Source organism: Schistocerca nitens, chromosome 9, assembly GCF_023898315.1.
Source record: "Schistocerca nitens isolate TAMUIC-IGC-003100 chromosome 9, iqSchNite1.1, whole genome shotgun sequence".
In the NCBI taxonomy this organism is placed as follows: domain Eukaryota; kingdom Metazoa; phylum Arthropoda; class Insecta; order Orthoptera; family Acrididae; genus Schistocerca; species Schistocerca nitens.
Window position 1 is genome coordinate 284,332,454 of NC_064622.1, and position 24,678 is coordinate 284,357,131.

At 43.9% G+C, this 24,678-nt stretch overlaps 1 protein-coding gene across 3 annotated transcripts in view; it reads left to right on the forward strand.

The window, feature by feature from the left end:
* LOC126203412 (alpha-tocopherol transfer protein-like) overlaps window positions 1-24,678 on the forward strand; it is a 341,643-nt gene that overhangs the window by 150,407 nt on the left and 166,558 nt on the right. For all 3 annotated transcript variants that reach the window (XM_049937717.1, XM_049937719.1, XM_049937718.1), the window contains 2 exons: window positions 13,921-14,077; window positions 23,162-23,414. In XM_049937717.1, coding sequence (XP_049793674.1) covers window positions 13,921-14,077; window positions 23,162-23,414 — 410 coding nt within the window. The remainder of the gene's footprint in view (window positions 1-13,920; window positions 14,078-23,161; window positions 23,415-24,678) is intronic.

A 24,678-nucleotide genomic window follows, 5' to 3' on the forward strand; every position in this document is an offset into this window, starting at 1 on the left:
AGAATTTCCTTTAATGACTCTAGAACTGTCACAGCAGAATCGGGAGGTCGGTAAAAATCCAACAATTAACTAGGTTTCACCTACACCTGTTATACACGACCAGATGACTTCACTGTCACACTCAACTTCGACCTCAGAAGCCGCGCGAGCTAGCCGCGCCGTCTAGGGCAGCTTGTGACGGCGGTCCGCGCGGCGCCCCCCGCCGGAGGTTCGAGTCCTAACCTCGGGCATGGGTATGTGTGTTGAAATTAGCGTAAGTTAGTTTAAGTTAGATTAAGTAGCGTGTAAGCTTAGAGACAGATGACCTCAGCAGTTTGGTTCCATAAGATCTTACCACAAATTTCCAAAAATTTCGACCTCAGAAGAGACAATATTTTTGTCAATTTTGTCAACGACAATGAACACTCCGCCTTCTATGGCCTTTAATCTGTCTTTCCGATATACGTTCCACGACTCGCTAAATATCTCAGAATTTTCCAATTCGGATTTCAGCCAGCTTTCGGTCCCGAGAATAATTTGAGTGCGAAAATGTTCTTGGAGAGCAGTAAATTCGGGAATATTTCGAATACTTCGACAGCTTACTGATAAAATTACGACAGTCGAAGTGTCTTTATTCTGAACACCGTTTGACTTCGCTTGCTAAATATCGACTGGCGCATGTTCATCAGAGCACCTCAACTACTTCCTACCTAAAAAGCCCTCATGTGCACTCCACAAGTACTCTGCTGCACGAGTAGCTGCTTCCTTTGTATAGTGCACCCCTGACCTATCAAGGGGAGTCTTACAAAGCCCCACACGATAGCGCAGGTCTAGAAATCTGCAGCCAAGACCGTCACAGAGTCGATGAAGCCTTTGGTTGAGACCCTCCACTCGGCTCCAAACCCAAGGACCCCAATCATCTCTGGGAACGATGCTGCAAACAGCGAGCTCTGCTTACACCCCACGTGCGAGGCCATCAGCCTGTACGAACTGAGAATCGCCTCAGAGTCCATGCGATAGGCGTCATTGGTCCCGACGTGAGCCATAACTTGCAGACAACTGCACGCTGGACGCTCGATATCCATCGATAAGGCTGCCTACACATCTCGGATGAGGCCCCCCGGCAGACACACCGAGCGCACATTGGCTTTCTTTCCAGCCCTGAACGCTATCTACTGGAGCTCCCAATATCTAGCAAACCTGCCTGTTCGGACTCTGCTGGACAGCCAACTGTCCATTCACAGAGTGAATGGGCGACGCCTGGCGGCCAGTCTCCACATTGGCCCTCCGTCTCGAGAGACACACCACTTACCCTGCTGTGAGGGCGGAGCCAACATGTCGGGGGTGCTAGGAGGCGGAATCGTTAGCGCCAGGATTTCACCCGGAACAGATCACGCCCATTCGTCCCCCTCCATGGTAAGGGTGAAATCCTGGCGCTAAGGGCTCGCACTAGGAGAGCAGCCAGTTTCTCCTGCGTCCGCAAACAGCATGCACACGTCCTAACCATCCTAACAAGACTGCCTGAAGAAGTAAACGATAAAAACAGACAACTTGATACCCTCCTGATGAGTCACCAATGGATGCTGATGCGTTAATGAGCAGCTATTCGGTTTACGAAATCCAATTTTGGGAGTTCAGTGAGCAACTACTGCGCTACTGACTGAATGAATTTACACTTGCAAAAACGCGAGATTAAACCTCTTAGCGCTGATGCTACGGTCGCAGGTTCGAATAATCCCTCAGGCATGGATGTGTGTGATGACCTTAGGTTAGTTAGGTTTAAGTGGTTCTAAGTCTAGGGGACTGAAGACCTCAGATGTTAAGACCCATAGTGCTTAGAGCCATTTGAACCACATTTGAAACCTCTTAAACAGAAAAACACGCACGAAATAGAATAAATATACTAAGAGGAAAACACAGAAAAAGATGAACACATAACTTATGGCTCTGTTGTACTCGTATCTCAGCTGACAGCTGGAGCCTGACTCACGTCTTCTTCCCTCCACACACTGTGGGTTAAAAACGTGTCATTGTGCCGCCGAAGCTTTCGATGCCTTTCTTCATTTCAAATGAGGCAAATTCGCGACTCGCTGACCGTTCCACACGCCGCCATTCAGCTACGGTCCAGTTTCTGTATTGTGTGGCCCACTAACGAGGTTCAGATTCTGTACCACAGGGAGAGATGGTCTTTTGGGAGGCACTCGACCCATATTGCCACGCATGCAGTTCCCTTCCCAATGTTCGTTCATAAACTGGTTGAGGTGGAGTTGCAATCACTGCCAACAGCAATGCCTGTCGGGTTTGAAACCAGTTGTCATTGACGCGGCGTGACTTTCGTCTGTGGTCCCTGTCGGTGAGGATCTTATTATGACCACTGCTCTTACGGCATGTTACAGGGTTGCGAGTGGTGCACCATTACTTGCAGACACGTCGGACATTCATCGTTGATACATCAACAAATCGGGCATTTCATTAGCGATGTGGTCATGAGCAAGCGCAAACATGCACACCACTTCATTGCCATGACTTACGTCAGCGCTGGAGAATCACAAGACAAGCTGTTATAACTCACACACCAGCTACATTGCACCAAAGCGACAAGTGTGCTCAGACAGTTGACTAATATTGAGTCTGGTAGACTTTGTTGGGTACTGTAGAGGTTTTATACGTCGTATGGGATTCCTAATTACTAGCCTTTGTTACCCAAGACGAGCAGAGTACTCTCGAACCTTGTTTTTCTTCCAGACAGTGTATTTGGAACTCTATCTCACCAGCATCCGATGCTGGAAGTTAGAAGCGTTTGACAGTTCCTCGCTCCTTTCCATCATTATCGTCGAACCTAGCCCCTTCAGATCGTTGTTTTTCTTACAGATGCGTAGAATTCTCTCAGAATCCTCCCAACAAATTTAACTCTCCACTCATGTTCCCTATTACTTATTTCAAGTATTCTTACCAGCTAATATAACTTTGTAGACATTTACATACCCTGGGTAGTCATACGATATGACAAGCTCCGAGCCGGCCCTGGTGGCCGAGCGGTTCTATGCGCTTCAGTCCGGAACCGCGAGACTGCTACGGTCGCAGGTTCGAATCCTGCCTCGAGCATGGATGTGTGTGCTGTCCTTAGGTTTAAGTAGTTCTAAGTTCTAGAGGAGTGATGACCTCAGATGTTAAGTCCCATAATCCTCAGAGCCATTTTTTTTTTTTTTTTGACAAGCTCCGAAATCTTTCCACAAACAGTATAGCCAAGTACCGTCCGTTTCTTTCTCTACGTTATCCGTCCTGCTTTTCTCCTATCCAGTTTTAAAAAAATTACACAAAAAGTAAGTACCAAACCGTTCTGAGTTACCTTTCAGCTGCTCTGAAGCGATGCTAACCTCTCGGTTACACAATTACCAGCGAACAATCCGGGAGTGCTGTAAATCCTATACGATAAGTCGTTTATGATAATTGACATCGTTATCAGTCCTATTAAAATTGCTTGAGACACATCCGACGTGACTATAAGCAACTGTAGTAAGACTGCTAATATTCTCAACACACATAAACGGTTTGTCATTCTCGAATTATTCACTGATGGTATTTTCGTCATCTGGCATAGAATGCTGGTACCTGTCTGTTTTTTTTTTTATCTGCAAGCTGTTCTGAAACTATTGGTTCAAATTAATACAGGCTTTTTTTTTTCATCAGCCTTCTGATCTCGGAATAGCACTTGCAACCTACGTCCTCAATTATTTGCTGGATGTATTCCAATCACTGTCTTCCTCTACAGTTTTCGCCCTCTACAGCTAATACCATGGAAGTGATTCCCTCATGTCTTAACAGACGTCCTATCATACTGTCCCTTCTCCTTACCATTGTTTTCCACATATTCCTTTCCTCTCCGAATCTGCGCAGAACCTCCCCATTCCTTACCTTATCAGTCCACCTAACTATCAACATTTGTCTGTAGCACCACATCTCAAATGCTTAGATTCTCTTCTGTTACGATTTTCTCACAGTCCATGTTTCACTACCATACAATGCTGTACTCCAGACGTACATTCTCAGAAATTTCTTCCTCAAATTAAGGCCGGTATTTGATATTAGTAGACTTCTCTTACACAGGAATGCCCTTTATACCATTGCTAGTCCGCTTTTGATGTCCTCCTTGCTCCGTCCATCATTGGTTATTTTACTGTTACGTAGCAGAATTCCTTAACTTCATCTACTTCGTGACCATCAATCCTGATGTTAAGTTTCTCGCTGTTCTCATTTCTACTACTTCTGATTACCTTCGTCTTTCTTCGATTTACTCTCAATCCATGCTCTGTACTCATTAGACTGTTCATTCCGTTCCGCAGATCATGTAATTCTTCTTCACTTTCACTCAGGGTAGCAATGTCATCAGCGAATCGTATCAATGATATCCTTTCACCTTGAATTTTAATTCCACTCCTGAAACTTTCTTTTATTTCCATCATTGCTTCCTCAACGTACAGATTGAACAGTAGGAGCGAAAGGCTACATCCTTGTCTTACAACCTTTTTAATACGTGCACTACGTTCTTGGTCATCCACTCTTATTAATTCCCTCTTGACTGTTGTACATATTGTATATAACCCGACTCTCCGTATAAATTACGCCTACACTTCTCAAAATTTCGAGCATCTAGCACCATGTTACATTATCGTATGCTTTTTTCCCAAGTCGACAAATCCTAGGAACGTGTCTTGATTTTTCTTTAGTCTTGCTTCCATTATCAATATCTACGTTAGAATTGCCTCTCTCGTGTCTTTACCTTTTCTAAAGCGAAACTGATCGTCATGTAACACATCCTCAATTTTCTCTTTCATTCTTCTGTATATTATTCGTCTCAGCAACTTGTACGCATGAGCTGTTAAGCTGATTGTGCGATAATTCTCGCACTTGTCAGCTCTTGCCGTCTTCGAAATTGTGTGGATGATGCTTTTCTGAATGTTAGATGGTATGTTGCCAGACTCATACATTCTACACACCAACGCGAATAATCATTTTGTTGCCACTTCCCCCAATGATTTTAGAAATTCTGATGCAATGTTATTTATACCTTGTGCCTTATCTGATCTTAAGTACTCCAAAGCTCTTTTAAATCCTGATTCTCATACTGGATCCCCTATCTCTTCTAAATCGACTTCTGTTTCTTATTCTACCATATCAGACATCTCTTCCCCCTCATAGAGGCTTTCAATGTATTCTTTCCACCTATCCGCTCTCTCCTCTGCATTTAATAGTGGAAATCCCGTTCCACTCTTAATATTGTTCACCCTTGCTTTTAATGTCACCGAAGGTTGTTTTCACTTCTGTATGCTGAGTCTGTCCTTCCGACAATCATTTCTTTTTCGATTTCTTCACATTTTTCCTACAGTCATTTCGTCTTAGGTTCCCTGCGCTTCCTATTTATTTCATTCCTCAGCGACTTACATTTCTGTATTCCTTAGTTTCCCGGAACATTTTTGTAGTTCCTCCTTTCATCGATCAAATGAAGTATTTCTTCTATTACCCAAGGTTCTTTTTAGAGATGACCATTCCTCTTCAACTGTACTGCCTACTGAGCTAACAACCGTATCCCATCATTCCTTAGTTCTTTTTTGCGTATTGATTCTTCCTGACTGATATTATTTTTGCGTATTGATTCTTCCTGACTGATATTATTTTAAACTTCAACCTACTCTTCATCACTACTATATTGTGATCTATGTCTGCTCCTGGGTACGTCTTACGATCACGAATCTGATTTCGGAATCTCTGTCTGAGCATCATGTAATCTAACTGAAATCTTCCCGTCTCACTCAGCCTTTTCCAAGTATGCCTTCTCCTCTTGTGATTCTTGAACAGGGTATTCGCTATTACTAACTGAAACATGTGACAGAAATTTAGTCTTTCTCCTCTCTCATTCCTTGTCTCAAGCCCATATTCTCATGTAACCTTTTCTTCTACTCCTTTCTCTACAACCGCATTCCAGTCTCCCATGACTATTAGATTTCCATATCCCTTTACATACTGTATTACCCTTTCAGTATCCTCATACACTTTCTCTATCTCTTTATCTGCAGGTTGAGAAGTCGGTATGTATACCTCAACTATCGTTGTCGGTGTTGGTCTGCTGTCGATTCTGATCAGGACAAACCTATCACTGAACTGTTCACAGTAACACACTCCATGCCCTACCTTCCTATTCATAACGAATCCTTCTCCCGTTATACCATTTTCTGCTGCTGTTGATATTACCCTACACTCATCTGACCAAAAATCCTTGCCTTCGCCGGCCGCTGTGGCCGAGCGGTTCTAGACGCTTCAGTCCGGAACCGCGCTGTTGTCAAGGTCGCAGGTTCGAATCCTGCCTCGGGCATGGATGTGTGTGACGTCGTTAGGTTAGTTAGGTTTAAGTAGTTCTAAGTCTAGGGGACTGCTGACCTCAGATATTAAGTCCCATAGTGCTTAGAGCCATTTGAACCATTTTGAACCTTGTCTTCTTTCCACTTCACTTCACTGGCCACATATCTAGACTGAGCCTTTGCATTTCCCTTTTTTAGGTTTTCTAGTTTCCCTACCATATTCAAGGGTAGATAAGGTCCCTGATGGCAATTTCTGATTGTAAGAACGTTTACACAGAAGATAGATTGTCATGCTAATTACAGCAGCGGCATTCACAGGAACTGCTTAAATGCACGGTCATTGGCCTGTATGCACGCAGTACATCGTCGAACCATTGGCTATTGTTTCCGTTCGAAGATTCCTGGCAAGTACACACAATGGTGCCAGCAGCGACGGCAGTTACAGCGAGGAGGTCTTTTTCTGTTTCCACAATCTCTTCGTACACCAGCTGCTTCTTATAGCCCCAGAGGAAGAAATCAAGACACGTAAGGGTGTATCCAATTGCAGTCTTTCTCGGCGTATTCCACTGATTTATTCTTCTTCGCCAGAAGATGATGTGTACGAAACTCATCGAAACGTTGCGACAAGACGACGCTACCAGTCGGCCGATAACGCAAGAAGAATTCTTCACGTAAGGGTGTTCAAGCCACAGGGCCATCTCGTCCGAACCATCGATTCCTGAAGGTGGCTCCCAGGTGACTCCTCGCATCAATGCGGTCTCGTAAACTGACATGCGGTCGGGTGAGCAGTGTGCTGTCCACAAGCCCCTCTATATCCGCATCCAGTGACGCCTGTAGACTGAGGATGACACGGCGGCCGGTCGGTACCGTTGGACCTTCATGGCCTGTTCGGGCGGAGTTATCAATGCGAAATATGGGGGGGGGGGGGGGGGGGGGGCGCCCCATCGTGCTGGAAGGACAGTTCTTTGTCTAACATTCAGGGGAACATCCAGCCTGTACAGCCAACCATCCGCCTACAGAGCAGTTTTAAGTGTCAGTACACATTCCCAGTCAGCGACGTGGACGCAGCAGCATACGTCAGTACCACTAAAGAAGTCTTCCCTGACATTACAAGTTGACTTTAGAGGCCGTATGGTCTTTGTTGAAATATATTTGTTTTGATGTTCTCTATCTCCTGTATTAATTTGACGAATTGTTTGGAACACCCTGTACATTATTAAAAGGCTAAAGTAGGGTGACCAACTTTCCCGTATTTCCCGGTATCTACCGCATTACAGCAACTTTTTTTTTATTTTCCCGGCTACTTTACTGACCGCCTGTTTGTTCCGTATATTTCATCAGTGATCACGGTCATAAATATTAATTCCGCGGAGTACTATCGGTAGTTCAGATTCCCTGAACTACAGATCTCGAAAAGTTTTCCCATAATGATCGTGACTATTCTCGACATACAGTCTTTTTTCTGTCCGTGTTTTTACGGAAAAACACAGTTTGGCTTAAGGGAATGGGAGGAGCAGAGAAAGTGTGACAGCTTATGCGCCTGCAGCGGTCGTGAGAGGGCGAATGTTTACTTGTTTCTCAGTCAGTACTAGCAACCGACGAATACGCTTCGTACCGATCAGCAGCTGCGGTATAAATAACACACGGAAGTAACAAGAACTTGCGAGAAGATTAAATACTCGTTCGTTTATTTGAAGATGTGGTAGGAGCAATATTCTTGGTTAAAGCCCACGGCCTTCAACGTCAACCTAGCTTACTGTGTGTTGTGTAAGCATGACTTCAGCATCGCCCATAGAGGCAATGCCGACCGTCACCAACATCCTTGTACAGAAGTTCATAAGCGGAACGAAAGAGAAATGAAGGCGGCCGCGCGGGGTAGCCGTGCGTTCTAGGGGCCTTGCCACGGTTCGCGCGGCTCCCCCCGTCGGAGGTTCGAGTCCTCCCTTAGGCACGGGTGTGTGTGTCGTCCTTAGCGTAAATTAGTTTGAGTTAGATAAAGTAGTGTGTAAGCCTCGGGACCGATGACCTCAGCAGTTTGGTCCCATAGAACTTACCACAAATTTCCGGTTTCCAAATGACTACTTTGTTAATGGCAGAAATGACAGTGGAAACGTTTCATGTTAACTAGAAATAGTTGCCCATACTCTCAACCATATTATAAGCTACAGAAGTATGGATTGTAGATTTAAATAACCGAAGGATGTTTCCCATGACTCTAATTTGGCTAAAGTGATGCCATGTGGTGGAACTGAGGCAGAAGCAATTGTGAAAAAGGTTTTGGCTCCGAGAAGTGTTCAGAACTTCACTGGTCTTGAAAGACCCAGTCAAACAAAGCAATCTTTTTTCCAAGCAACCGATGCCTCCAGTCACAAAGACAGAAATATGTTAATTCTGGTTTATCTATGGAATAGAAGAAGCTGGCCGCCAAAAAAGTCCAAATTCTATTTGAAGTGTGCTTTGCCTCAAACTAAGCTCTTAATGACTGCTGGCAGCTTATGAATATTGGATCCCTTTTTGGACGAAAGTACGTGATTTCAAGCCTTTACATAGACTGTTTTTATAGCTTGTGCTGATACTGTGTAGTGAGCTCTTGGTTAAAAAAAGAGACATATTACTTACAACAAACCTCATTAAGGATTAAATATACTTAGAAGCAGTGTTCAGTATATGCAATGCTCTGAATAGGTTTAGGCATGCTCTTTTTGCATTTACACCACAAATGAGTCTTATTACACGTTTTTGCACTGTAAAAATTTTCTCTCGGTTTATAAGGTTACCCCACAATATAACAAATGATTCAAATGGCTCTGAGCGCTATGGGACTTAACTTCTGAGGTCATCAGTCCCCTAGACCTTAGAACTATTTAAACCTAACTAACCTAAGGACGTCACACACATCCATGCCCGAGGCAGGATCTGAACCTGCGACCGTAGCAGTCGCGCGGTTCCAGTGTAGGCCTGTGCTGTGATAGCGCCACGCAAAACAACAAGGGGTGCAAGCCCCTTCCATGAAAAACACGACCACACCATAACACCACCGCCTCCGAATTTTACTGTTGGCACTACATACACCTGCAGATGGCGTTCACCGGGCATTCGCCATACCCACACCCTGCCATCGGATCGCCACATTGTGCACCGTGATTCGTCACTCCACACAACGTTTTTCCACTGTTCAATTGTCCAATGTTTACGCTCCTTACACCAAGCGAGGCGTCGTTCGGAATTTACCGGCGTGATGTGTGGCTTATGTGCAGCCGCTCGATCATGAAATCCATGTTTTCTCACCTCCCGCCTAACTGTCATAGTACTTGCGTGGATCCTAATGCAGTTTGGACTTCGTGTGTGATGGTCTGGATAGATGTCTTCCTATTACACATTACGGCCCTCTTCAACTGTCGGCAACCTCTGCCTATCAACAGACGAGGTCGGCCTGTACGCTTTTGTGCTGTACATGTCCCTTCACGTTTCCACTTTATTATCACAACGGAGACAGTGGACCTAGGGACGTTTAGGAGTGTGGACACCCAACCACCTGACCACGTTCGACTTCCGTGAGTACCGCGGAGTGCTCCATTCTGCTCTCTCACGATGTCTAATGACTACTGAGGGCGCTGATATGCAATACCTGGCAGTAGGTGGCAGTACAATGCACCTAATATGAAAAACGAATTTTTTTTTTTTGGGGGGGGGGGTGACCGGATACTTCTGATCAGCTAGTGTATATCCAAGAATCGATTACAGGAAAGTTTTGTTTATGGCTGACTATATAGTCCTACCAGTTCACAGATTAAAACAATGCGAGATATTGTCATTAAAACTACTATGCTCACAGATCCAGCAGCTGGAGAGGTCTCTCTCATACGCCCTGTACTAATGAGTCCAACAGATTTATCCACTCATTTTGACTTATGTTCTCCATCAGGGTTCCATTTGCGATAAGGATAAGATCAGAGAGAAGGGAGAGGAGGAGATGGACAGAGAGAGTGTGGGATAAGAGATATACAGGGAGCTGGGTGTAGTTGATGGACAGAAATAGGGGGGAGAAGGAGGAGATGGTAAAGGGTGGGGGGGATAGGGACAGAGAGAGAGAGAGAGAGAGAGAGAGAGAGAGGTGGAGTGTAAACCGTATATCTAGTTGCCAAATATATTTAGTAACTGCGAAGCATTTCTGCCTTCGCTAGTTTCAGATAATTAGTGACCGAAGTCAAGAATTTAAAATGGCATCATAATCTACACATTAACACCTATAATGTTACGTTGAAGGTTTAACGCAATAAGACGTGTATTAAAGTTATAAACTGCGTATGTGTCAAGAGCCAGCGTTAAGTGTCGACGTGCAAAATTCCACATTACATTCATTCACTGTTTAAGAATGGGAACTCTATCAATTCTATTACCAACACAATTCGCAGACAGTATCCACGTATATCACTGAATGTACCTGCAAAATAATAACATTGTACGATGCATATCACGAGATAGGACGTCATAAACATTGAGACGGGTTGAAAACTAGCTTCTCTTAAAAACGCAAATTACGCGGACTACACTCAACCGGTTCAAAAAAATGGCTCTGAACACTATGGGACTTAACTGCTGAGGTCATCAGCCCCCTAGAACTTAGAACTACTTAAACCTAACTAACCTAAGGACATCACACACATCCATGCCCGAGGCAGGATTCGAACCTGCGACCGTTGTGGTCGCGCGGTTCCAGACTGTAGCGTCTAGAACCGCTCGGCCACCTCGGCCGGCACACTCAACCGGTTTTGGTTTGACTCTTCATTATTCTACGCGTGAATAATTCAGAACTAATAAAATCAACATAATTGGGGTTTTGCTTCTTAGCCATAAGGGTTTTACACGCTTTGCTACAGACATTTAACGCATTAACAGATTTATAAAGTAATCAGACGCTTAAAGCTGTTTTACACGTGTGAGTTTGATTCTTTAGAGAATCGTGGGCAGTGTTACTGATTTGTTCTATTCGTGAACAGGCGAGTAGATATCCTACCGTATACAGCATAAAGCACAAAGGGTCCTCTGCCACGGGCGTCATGGTGATGCCTGACAATTCCCCTGTTGTGTCTGCAAACTACTATGAAGCGCATACCAGAGGCTACATCCCATTGTACCAGTTATTAGGGTTCTATCCCGTTCCTATCACGTATGGAGCGCGGGAAGAGTGATTGTTTGAATGCCCTCGTGCGAGCTGTCATTAAACTAATCCTGTTCTCACGATCCCTACGGGAGAGATATGTAGGGGGTTGTAGCATATTCCTAGAGTCACCATTTAAAGCCGATTCTTGGAAGTTTCTAAGTAGACTTTCTCTCGATAGTTTACTTCAATAGTCTGCCAGTTCAGTTTCTTCAGCATCGCTGTGACACTGTCCCCACGGGTCAAACAAACCTGGGACCATTCGTGCTGCCCTTCTTTATGTATGTTCAATATGCCCTGTTAGTCCTATTTGGCACGGGTCCCACAAACTTTAACAGTACTCTGGCATGGGCCACACGATTGATTTGTAAGCAGTCCACTTTGTGGGTTGATAACGTTTTCCTAGTATACTGCTGATAAACCAAAGTGTACCACCTGCTTTATCCACGACTGTGCCTATGTGATCATTTCATTTCATATCCCTACAAATTGCTGCAGCCAATCATCTGTAGGGGTTGGACGATTCCAACTGTGACTCAATGATATTATAGTCAGGGGCGATGCCAAGGAAAAGTGGAGAATCATACTACACTGGATAAAATTACTTCAGAAATCAGCGAATATATTATTTCAACAGATTTAGAAGGAGAGCTGAAACTACGGAAGAAAGGTGTGTTGATAAAAGTAAAAGATCTCAAACACCAACTGAAGACAAGCAGTTTTTCCCAAACGTATATGTTTTCCTTCAAATATTTGGGACTATTCCTGTCACTGCAAGCACTCCTGAACAAAACTTCTCTACTTTGAGGCGAATAAAGACTTATTTGCGTAACACAATGGGGCAGGTGAGATTAAATGGGTTGGCTCTTGCAAATATCCGTGAAGAATCAGATATGGACATTGAAAATATCATTGACATATTTAGTAAAAAGAAACACAGACGAATGAGCATGGCAATTTGGGCAGAAGACGCAAATAACCAGTGAATTTTGTAACAGAATTTTTTTTATTCATGACAACTTCAAGTTTTTACGTTCATGTCATCTTCTGTATCCAGAAAATTAATGAAAACTTATTTGTTGTAAGTTGACCTTTTTTATTGTTTATATAATTTATAACATCTCCAATGTTAAAGTAAGTTTTCTTTACCCTGAACTCCAAAACAGTTACCAAAAACTAATTTAAGCAACACCAAATTTTACCAATTTGTCGGTGGAGGACTCTCCTTTTGTTAAGCCATATTCTATTCCCCCAAATCCCCTCCCCCCATTAGCCCCCCCCCCCTGACCGAGTTCTAGAATCGCCTCTGATTATAGTCATAGAATACTACGTTCTTTTGTTTTGTGAAGTGCACAACTTTACATTTCTAAACATTTAAAGGAAATTGGCAATTTTTGCACCACTTGGACATCTTATCAAGATCTGACTGAATATTTATGCAGCGTCTTTCAGGCGGTCCTTCATTACATATGACGGCATCATTTGCAATATTTCTCGCAAGGCTCCCCTCTCCAGTCAAGACTAGTTCAGCTTCCTCCCTACTAAGAGATACTCACCCAGTCACAAACTACGCACGATGCTCCATACGATCATACTTTTGGTAATAATCGTAGATGTGGTGCTAACTCAAATGCTTTTAGAAAATCGAGAAGTATTGCATCTACTTGACTGCCTCGATCCCAAGTTTTCTGTACGTCACTTGTGAAAAGAGCGAGGTCGGTTTCACACTATCGATGTTTTCGGAATCTGCGCTAGTTGGCATGGAGGAGGTCGTTCTTTTCTAGATACCTCATTATGTTTGAGCTCAGAATATGTTCAGAATATGTTCTAACAACAAACCGACGTCAAGGTTATTAGACGGTAGTTTTATGGTTTACTTCAGCTACCCGCCTTGTAGACAGGTGTGGCCTGTGCTTTCTTCCAACAACTGCGCACGGTTTTTGTTCGAGCGATCTACGAAAGAATATAGTTAACAGAGGGACTAGCTCAGTCGCAAATTCAGTATATGGTCTTATAGGGATTCTGTGGAGCCCTGGAGCTTCGTTCGATTTTAATGATTCCAGATATTCCTCACTGACACTAACACTTATTTCACTCATCTTACCAGCGATGCGAGGATTAAATTGGGATCATTCTCATGGACTTTCATTTGTAAAGGAATATTTGAAAACGGACCTAAGGATTTCTTGCTTTATTTTGCTATCCCGAACTTCATTTCCCCCTCTAATTCACGAGTGACTGGAAGGTAACTTTGGTGTCACTAATAGCCTTTATATACGACCAGAATTTCTTTGGATTTTGTCAAAGATCGTTTGAGAATATTCTGCTGTGCTAGTCACTCAGGGGTTCACGCATTGCTCTGTTGATAGTCGAACGCGTATCAATTTTGCATCTGTCTATCTATAGCCTTATTCTTTGTTGCAGACGAGCACCTGCACCTGTTCCTGCACAGCTGTTATGGAAACCTGGAGCCCACCAAGAAGACCATCGAGATGTACTTTACGGTGCGCACGCAGTGGACGGACCTCTTCTCCAACAGGGACCCGCTGCTGCCCGAGATTGAATGCCTCATGGACCTCGCGTACGTAGCAAGCACCCTTACGACACGAAAGGCCACTGACATAAAACGGATTCTTACATTAATTTTTATGCCACAACTCAGTTTATTATTAAACATAGTCTCCCGCGGATCAGTACATATCATCCAATATTTCTACAAAGGGCGTTCAAAAAGTTTATCACAGTCGTCTCTAATTTTTTTTTAATTTTTGGCAGGAGGCTAAAGAATTTTTTTTTAACTTAGTTGGAACATTTAGCTATACATTGAGCCTACTCAATGTAGCGTCCATCAGCTATGACGCATCTGTTCCAACGTTCTTTCCATGATGTAAATGCACTTTGGTAAAATTCTGAGGATTGACTTTTACACCATCGCTTGACACAGGAAATAAGGTCTTTCCCATTACCAAATGTTTTACAGCGCAGGTGAGCCTTCAGACGACCAAAGAGGTAAAAATCAGACGAAGCCAAGTCCGGACTGTAGGGAGGACGAGGAACAATTTTCCAACCCATTTTCCTGATTTTCTCTTGCGTCATAAGGGCTGTATGGGGTTTGGCATTGTCATGGTGTAGTCTGATGAGCTGACCCTAAAGCTGTGGTCTGTGGGTCTTGATGGCACGTCGCAGCTTGTAACAGTAACAATCAGTAACGGTCCCGGTTAACTGTGGAGTCAGGTTCCAAAAAGTCAATGAAAATGACACCACACTGATCCCAGAAGAAGGAGGCCATCACCTTTCGGCATGCTTGTCAATAATCTAGGCACCCAAAGTGCACAGATTTTTCTGTACCGTAATGACTGTACTAGTGATACCACACCCCCCAATGGCAAACGAGTCATTTCAGCAAGCTGTCGTGTCGACACACATCTGTCATTTTGGATGATTTGATCAATGGTCTCGTTATTCACATCACTCACTGCCCTCGATAGTCTACCGCACCAGTAGTGAGAAACCACCTTCTTTAAACCTCTGCAACCACTGCTGGATACTGCTGCGATCCACTGTGTCCTCCCCATAAGCAGGGAGCAACTTCCTGTCAATCGATGTGGCAGAGTCATCGCCGGTCTTGAGGAGGAACTTAATCACCGACCGTTGTCGCAACCTGACATCTACTTCACGGTACATTATCGCTCTCCTGTAAATAAAAGAACATACTTTTATATACCAACTTATAGCTAAATGCTCCAAGTATGTTCACAAAAAATTTCATTCTCATCCTGCAAAAAATAAAAAAATTAGAGACGACTGTGCAAAAATTTTTGAACGCCCTTTGTATGATTCAAAACCGTCTCCTTCACTGTTCAAAGTTTCTCACTGCCATCCTGAGAATACTGGTTCGATTCCTTATATTACCCAGGCGTTTTTCTTTCTGGGAGAACTGGACAGCGGTGTACTCAGTCCCGAGGGGCCAGATGAGGAGCAGCACCAGTGAGGAACATCAGTTCCAGCGTCTGGGAGAGCGATGTGCTCACCACAGGCTTCTCCATCCTGTTTCCAAACAGCACCGTAAGGCAGAGACTGACACGGTAACCTACTGGCATCGCAAGAACCTCCGCGCCGGAGCGTGAAGTTACTTATTTTTTTTAAAAAAAATGTATATGTATCAAGTATAAAACGGACGGAATACCCCCAGACCTCAAGAAAGAATTAAAAAAAAAGCAGGTGCTGACAGTTACGAATACTACCGAAATGTCAGTTTAATAACTCTTGGTTGCAAAATACTAACACTCATTCTTTACAGAAGAATGGAAAAACTGCTAGAAGCCGCCCTCGAGGAAGATCAGTTTGGATTCCGGAGAAATGTAGGAACATGAAAGGCAGCACTGACCCTAGACTTCTCGTAGAAGATAGGTTAAGGAAAGGCAAACCTACGTTTATACCATTTGTAGACTTATAGGAAGTTTTTGACAATGTGGACTGGAGTACTCTCTTTGAAATTCTGAAGGTAACAGGAGTGAAATGCAGGGATCGAAAGACTATTTACAACTTGTACAAAAACTAGACGGCAGTTATAAAAGTCGAGGAGTATAAAAGGAAGCAGTGGTTTAGAAGGGAGTGAGTCAGGGTTGTAGCTTACTGCCGATACAATTCAGTCTGTTCATTGAGCAAGTAGTAAAGAAAAAACTATGGAACAATTTGAAGTAGGAACTGAGAGACGAAATAAAAACTGAGGTTTGCCGATGACATAGTAATTTTGTCAGAGACAGCAGAGGACTTGGAAGAGCAGTGGAACGTAATTCGCAACGTCTTGAAAGGAGGATAAAAGATTAACATCAACAACAGCAAAACAAGAGTAATGAAATGTAGTCGAATTAAATCTGGTGTTGCTGGGGGAATTAGTTTAGGAAACGAGGCACTTAAAGCAGGAGATGAGTTTCGTTATTTGGGCAGCAAAATAACTGATGATGGGCATGTAGGGAGTATATGAAATGTAGGCTGGGAACAGCAAGAAAATCGTTTCCGAAGTAGAGAAATTTGTTAACATCGAATATAGATTTAAGTGGTAACACTTAAGTCTTTTCTGAAGATATTTGGTAGGAGTCTAGCCACGTATGGATGTGAAACATGGACGATAAACAGTGCAGCTAAGAAGTGATAAGAAGCTTTCGAAATGTGGTGCTACAGAAGAAAGCCGAAAATTACATGGGTACATCACGTGACTAATAAGAAGATACAGAACAGAACTGGAGAGAAAAGAAATTTGTGGCACAGCTTGACTATAAGAATGGATCGCTTGAGAGGTCTGTGACAAAGCAGCATGATTCATTGAGTCGTAGGTGCATTTCTTTGGCAGGGCTGGAGTTACACCACACAGGGCATGCGTACTCCACAGCTGAACAGCACAAGGCCAAAGAATGGGAAGGAAAACCTCTAGATCACTGTGCAGTTCAAAAACCGGGGTGTCACATTAGATGGGGCACTCGGCTCTGGAGAATTTGCATGAACACGAAGCAAAAAGTAGCTGCTAGAAACATAATCTTGCGTAAACTAGCACTAACTACATTAGGTGCATAACAAGGACAGTAACGACTACTACCTTACGTGGATTACGATGGCGTCTAAGTGTTGTGTCCTGATGTCTGAGTCACCAGTGGCAATGTCTAGTAGAGGAAAAAAATACTATCCCACAACATGGTTCATGGTTTGTGGAGGTCTGTGGGGGGATGGACGAAAACCAGTGGAGTGTTTTTATTTTTATTGTAGTTTCACATTTATAGTTTCGAAATAGTTATTTGTTTTTCTCTGCTATAGAGTGTCAAAGGTTAGTCAAAAATCATAACAGAACATATACAGAGGGTGAACAGAAACATGGAAACACCACAAGTAAAACGCATCACCGTGCCTAATACGGTGTAGGACAACAGATGAAAGTCAGAAAGCTTCCCATCGTCTCGGAATGGATGAATACAAGTCCTGTAGGTTTTTCAAGGGGACATATCATTCTTCCTGCAAAACAATGGGAAGTTCAGGTAGCGACGATGGAGGCGGATGTCTATCCCTTCTCTCAAAGGCTCAATAATATCGAGATCTGCTGACTCTAGCGGTCACGGTAGACGGAATGTTTCATCATCGTGCTCATAAAATCAGTCCTGCGCGATGAAAGCTGTGTAAACATCTCTTGTAACACAGCATCACCATTGGGGAACAGATATTGTACCTTGGGATGGGTTTGATCATCCAAAATGGTCAATTAATTCTTGGCAGTAATGTGTCATTGCAGAGTAATTACGGCGCCTATGCAGTACCACGATGTGGCTGTCCGAATCGATACCGGACCCTCGCCATTTTCTGCTCTTGGGACATAAACTCAGCTAGAAGTTAGAAACAGTGTGAAACAAGACCGATCCGTCCAGGTGTCATTGTTCCATTGCCCGATAGTCCAGATTATATGACTTCGACACCACGTTTTCCCGTTACGGGCTTTTGCATCACTGATATGTAGTTTTGGAATTCCAACTCCCGTTGTTTTGGTGCTGACAGTGTTCGCGAGTGCGACATTCAGTCCTGCAGTGACTTTTGCTGCTGCCGTTCTCATTTTTTGTCTCAATTTTCTTCAGTGACCGTCCGTCGCAATCACTTAACGCACACTTCCGTCCGCGTTGTGATGCAGCGAAAGTTTTTCCACTTTCACTGTATGGTGGTGTAAATTTTCGTATGTCCCACCATACAAGCACAAACAAAATGAGCAAGCTCTAATTCACTTAGCTGCGATATGTTGCACTCACAGCTACGCAAAAACACTATTCTGACCACGACTGACATTTGTAGCATATCGAGGACAGAGTTGCGCTGTAGTAAAACAACGGTTCGTTAGTTTTGGTGCAGTACATAAATGACGTTGTAAAGCGTAGGATTAATCGTTGAATTGGAAGCATTGGTATGGAGAGAAACATAAATAGATGCGTGAGGGAGAAACTGGAAGCCGAGGACTTCTGTTTTTTTTTATTTTTTTATTTCTTTTTCACATAATTAGAACCGCGCATCGTTCTTTCTTAGTCCATTGTCTGTTTTATATCCTTACAAAATGTAAATTGCATTTCAAAGGCAATGAAATTTAGTTGATCTCGTAACTTGTGCGCTTTTATGTGACCAAAGCAATTACTTTTGATGCAAGTACAGTTTACATGCACAAACATAAAAAATCTATATATTTATTGTTGTTACTTTGAACTCAATAGAACGTTCTACATCATGATGAAAGATAAGACTTTTCTGTTATTACTGACAAGCGTGAAGTTGTTCACGACTAACAGAAACGTGTTTTATATAAGCTCGGCGAAGTATTGAAGCGATGTTTGAGATGTTTTTGTTTTCCGTTTTTTCTTCATTTTCCTTTTTTTAGGATATTGCGTTTTCTAGCGCTATCGATAAATCTCTATTGTTTTTTATTTTAGCTACAACATCTCTGTGTATCATGTTAGAAATCAACGATTTTTGAATAAAGACCTAAATTAAAAATTGACAATTGCAATTTTGGTCTAAATACTGTTTATTTTTAGGTTACAGACAGGAGGGTAACTAGGTACAACAGAAATGTTCTGTAGGTTACGCGACTCTTTATATATCCTCATTCAGTTACTAGACGGTTCACCATTTCCGATTTCTACGTGAATCAAGTAAGACACTGATCGCATACGGCAAACAAAGCGATCGAAATATGGTAACGCCTGATTGGTATGCAACACACCTAACATACCGGTAACGCGGTTACGATCTTAACTGACAAAGGCTACTAGAAAAGCTACCGCAGTTTTGCGTTTACTGTGATAATCTACGGTAGCCTACGGTAGTTTTACAACTTTAATGGAGGACACTGCCAAATACAACAGCCCAACCTGCAGGCTTGGCCGGAGTCTGCATTTATGGTAAAGCATGCGTTTCTCACGGTGTTTCCATACTTTTGTCCAGTCCCTGTAAATCTATCTGGTGATGGAGCTTTATACCTCCTAAATGTGCTTTGGAATTAAATAACACTGCCTGGTAACAGTAAACTTGTTCCTTCATTTGATAACACAAGTAAGCTACAGTTCCAATTTTTTCTTTCAAGTGTATTGGATATACGGATTCCAACTGTGACTGCTGTTAAAACCAGCATTTCATTTTGCATTGCAGGCCTTCACGACACAGTGACGTTAATTATAGTTGTTGGAGTTGCTTGGTAAATCGCTTATGTGTGACGTGATGGAAGGTCAAATGGTTCAAATGGCTCTGAGCACTATGGGACTTAACTTCTGTGGTCATCAGTCCTCTAGAACTTAGAACTACTTAAACCTAACTAACCTAAGGACATCATACACATCCATGCCCGAAGCAGGATTCGAACCTGCGACCGTAGCGGTCACGCGGTTCCAGACTGAAGCGCCTTTAACCGCACGGCCACACCGGCCGGCATGTGATCGAAGCGAATGACCGATTGGAATTGCAGTGACATCGCTGGCGATGTAGCCAGCAATCCGTAATTCCCTCTGTGTAGGGCGCTTAAGTCAACTGAACGTTGATGTTAATGCCCCGCTGGCGAGGCACCACGCACCACGATTTATCGGTTTCGACGAGAAAGTCGCTCGTGTAAGGTGGGTATTTAACACTCATACAACCCCGATTTTTATCTTTCACTGCATACCATTGCGATCATAAAGACACCAAGTAATTTACGCGGAATATATTGGCAGTATTTTAGTGAACCAACATAAAAAATACATTGCAGCAGTTCTCACTAACTGTCAGTATTTTATTTTCGTAGATGTTACATTCAAGAAACGAAAAGGAATTTAGTTTGTCGTCATAACGATGCCAGTGGAACTCAGCGGAAAAACCATGAATAAGTTTTAATGTGCTGTGTATATAAAATTGAACGAAACATTATTGGATACAGCTGACAAGGAGGAAGTCATAAACACAGAATAGCCAAAGAAACTGGTATACGTGTCTAATGTCGTGTAGGGCTCTCGCGAACACACAGAAGTGGCGTGGACTCGACTAATGTCTGAAGTAGTGCTGGAGGGAACTGACACCATGATTCCTGCAGGGCTGTTCATAAGTCCGCAGCAGTACGAGGGGTGGAGATCTCTTCTGAATAGCACGTTGCGAGGCATCCCAGCCGATGCTCAATAATGTTCGTGTCTGGGGAGTGTGGTGGGCGACGAAAGTGTTTAAACTCAGAAGAGTGTACCTGGAGCCACTCTGTAACATTTCTAGAAATGTGGGTTGTCGCATTGTCCTGCTGGAACTGCCCAAGTCCGTCGGAATGCACAATGGACATGAATGGATGCAGGTGAACGAACAGGATGCTTACGTGCGTGTCACCTGTCAGAGTGGTATCTAGATGTATCAGGGGTCCCATATCACTGCAATTGTACACTCCCTACACCATTACACAGCCTCCACCTGCTTGAACAGTCCGCTGCAGACATTCAGGGTCCATCGATTCATGAGGTTGTCTCCATAGCCTTACATGTCCATCCTCTCGATACAATCTGAAAAGAAACTCGTCCGACCAGGCAACATGTTTCCAGTCATCAACAGTCCAATGTCGATGTTGATGGGTCCGAGCGAGGTGTAAGGCTTTATATCGTGCAGCCATCAAGGGTACACGAGTGGGCCTCCGGCTCCGAAAGCCCATATCAACCATGTTTCGTTCAATGGTTGGCACGCTGACACTTGCTGATGACCCAGCACTGAAATCTGCAGAAATTTTCGGAACGGGTGCACGTCTGTCACGTTGAACGATTCTCTTCAGCCGTCGTTAGTCCCTTTCTCGCAGGATGTTTTTTCCAGTCGCAGCGATGTCGGAGATTTAATGTTTTACCGGATTCCTAATATTGACGGTACGCTCGTGAAATGGTCGTACGGGAGAATCCCCACTTCAGCGCTACCTCGGTGATGCTGTGTCCAACCGCTCTTGCGCCGACTATAACACGACGTTCAAACTCACTTAAAACTTGATAACCTGCCATTGTAGCAGTAGCAACCGGTCTACAATTGCGCCAGACTCTTGTTGTCTTACATAGGCGTTGCCGACCGTAGCGCCGTATTCTGCCTGTTTACGTATCTCTGTATTTGTATACGCATGCGTATACCTGTTTCCTTGGCGCTTTAGCGTATATTGCGAATTGTTGTTGTGGTCTTCAGTCCTGAGACTGGTTTGATGCAGCTCTCCATGCTACTCTATCCTGTGCAAGCTTCTTCATCTCCCAGTACCTACTGCAACCAACATCCTTCTGAATCTGCTTAGTGTATTCATCTCTAGGTCTCCCTCTACGATTTTTACCCTCCACGCTGCCCTCCAATACCAAACTGGTGATCCTTTGATGCCTCAGAACATGTCCTATCAACCGATCACTTCTTCTAGTCAAGTTGTGCCACAAACCCCTCCCCAATTCTATTCAATACCTCCTCATTAGTTCTGTGATCTACGCATCTAATCCTCAGCATTCTTCTGTAGCACCATGTTGTGTTGGCTGAAGAGCCAACACCGTGTTACGAGTTGAGGCCGAAATGCACGCGTTTTAGCTCACGCCGGCTGGCGTGAGGAGGGAAGAACTATACTGACGTGAGGTCTGGAACATGACAAGGAATGAGATACTTAACTTTAATCCATTAATGATGAACGTCGCTCTTGAAGGTACATGATTCACATTATCAATAGCAATAGTAACTGAATATGGCGCCTTGCTAGGTCGTAGCAAATGACGTAGCTGAAGGCTATGCTAAACTGTCGTCTCTGCAAATGAGAGCGTATGTAGACAGTGAACCATCGCTAGCAAAGTCGGCTGTACAACTCAGGCGAGTGCTAGGCAGTCTCTCTAGACTAGACCTGCCGTGTGGCGGCGCTCGGTCTGCGATCACTGATAGTGGCGACACGCGGGTCCGACGTATACTAACGGACCGCGGCTGATTTAAAGGCTACCACCTAGCAAGTGTGGTGTCTGGCGGTGACACCGCACACCACATTTTGAAAGCTTCTATTTTCTTCTTGTCCAAACTATTTATCGTCCATGTTTCACTTCCATACATGGCTACACTCCATACAAATACATTCAGAAACGACTTCCTGACATTTAAATCTATACCCGATGTTAACAAATTTTTCTTCAGAAACGCTTTCCTTGCCATTGCCAGTATACATTTTATATCCTCTCTACTTCGACCTTCATCAGTTATTTTGCTCCCCAAACAGCAAAACTCCTTTACTACTTTAAGTGTCTCATTTCCTAATCTAATTCCCTCCGCATCACCCGACTTAATTCGACTACATTCCATTATAGTCGTTTCGCTTTTGTTGACGTTCATCTTATACCCTCCTTTCAAGACACTGTCCATTCCGTTCAACTGCTCTTCCAAGTCCTTTGCTGTCTCTGACAGAATTACAATGTCATCGGCGAACCTCAATGTTTTTATTTCTTCTCCATGGATTTGAATACCTACTCCCAACTTTTCTTTTGTTTTCTTTACTGTTTGCTCAATATACAGATTAAATAACATAGCTCTTAAAACCTTTCCAATGTGCTTATGGGGTCATATGGATCCCAGTGGTACTAGGTGAGTTAGTCTCGGCGCCGTGGAGACTGCATTTCAGCGTGATGCAGTAATGGAGTCGCTGTTGCAGGCACCTGATGCAGCTGCCGCGGCCGACGCCGGAGGGCTACCGCGTCATGCTGTACCGGCTGGTCAACCCGGACGCGTCGCGGCTGCACTTCGGCACCGCCGTCAAGGCGTTCTGCATGTACAACGACATGCAGCTGTCCGAGGACGGCCTCGTGCCCGGGTACGTCGTCGTCTTCGACATGGCCGGCGTCCACCTGGGCCACCTCGCGCGCGTCAGCCTAGCAGTGGTGCGGAAGTTCATGATCTACATACAGGTGCGTCACGTCTGTCTGCAGTACTTGGCTAACCCAGGCCCGTATCTAAGAGGAGGGAGAGGGGAGGCGGGGGAGAACGAACGAACGGCGAAGGGTATATCTGCCTCGGGCGGCAATTTCAGGGGGAACCAAATCATATTCTTGAAGAAAAAAAAACTTGTTTCACAAAGAGCCCAGCATCCAGCGCACGTTGGCCTATAGATTATTCATATGATTTTACGCGTCCCTGCTGGATTTCCAAAATTTTTGAACACATTCTAAGTAAATTTCTGAACGAATCATACGTTGAGTTTTGGTTCAAATGGCTCTGAGCGCTATGGGACTTAACATCTGAGGTCATCAGTCCCCTAGAACTTAGAACTCCTTAAACCTAACTAACTTAAGGACATCACACACATTCATGCCCTAGGCAGGATTCGAACCTGCGACCGTAGCGGTCACGCGGTTCCAGACTGAAGCGCTTAGAACCGCTCGGTCACACCGGCCAGCCGTTGAGTTTTGAATGGCACATAATGTGCCAGCGGAATCACCGTCGCATCGAGAAATAAAAACTTTCCCGCAGACAAAAGGGGACTGTCGTATACCAGTTGTGCCGAATTAACTGGATGGGTGAATACCTATCGCTGTTTTTTATGTGGTTTACTGGGTGTGCGAACGATAAGCGTTGTTAGTAGATTCAGATTACCAGTGTGGAAATAACGACTAACAGGAATAACGGGTATGAAAGATTTTCTCGATTTATCCGAGAAAATGAAATTTTGACAGAAAATTTTTGCCAAATCGATATACTATAATGGGCCAGTTGTACAGAATGTACATAAAGTCAAGGAACACTTTCAATTATTTATTGCACAAGAAAAAAACATTGAACAGATATCATACATATGTCAGTTTGAAGAGAAACACTGAAAGTTTTTTTTCCATGTATACCGCAACAGCGTAGTTTGCTAATTTGCCGATAGTCAGCGCTAGTCGCAAACATGGTGAGTTCAGGTGCGGAGCGAGCTTTCTGTGTGTTGGAGCCGACCGCGGTAGCCGTGCGGTTCTAGGCGCTTCAGTCCGGAACCGCGAGACTGCTGCGGTCGCAGGTTCGATTCCTTCCTCGGGCATGGATGTCTGTGTTGTCCTTAGGTTAGTTAGGTTTAAGCAGTTCTAAGTTCTAGGGGACTTACGGTCGCAGGTTCGAATCCTGCCTTGGGCATGGATGTGTGTGATGTCCTTAGGTTAGTTAGGTTTAAGTAGTTCTAAGTTCTAGGGGACTGAT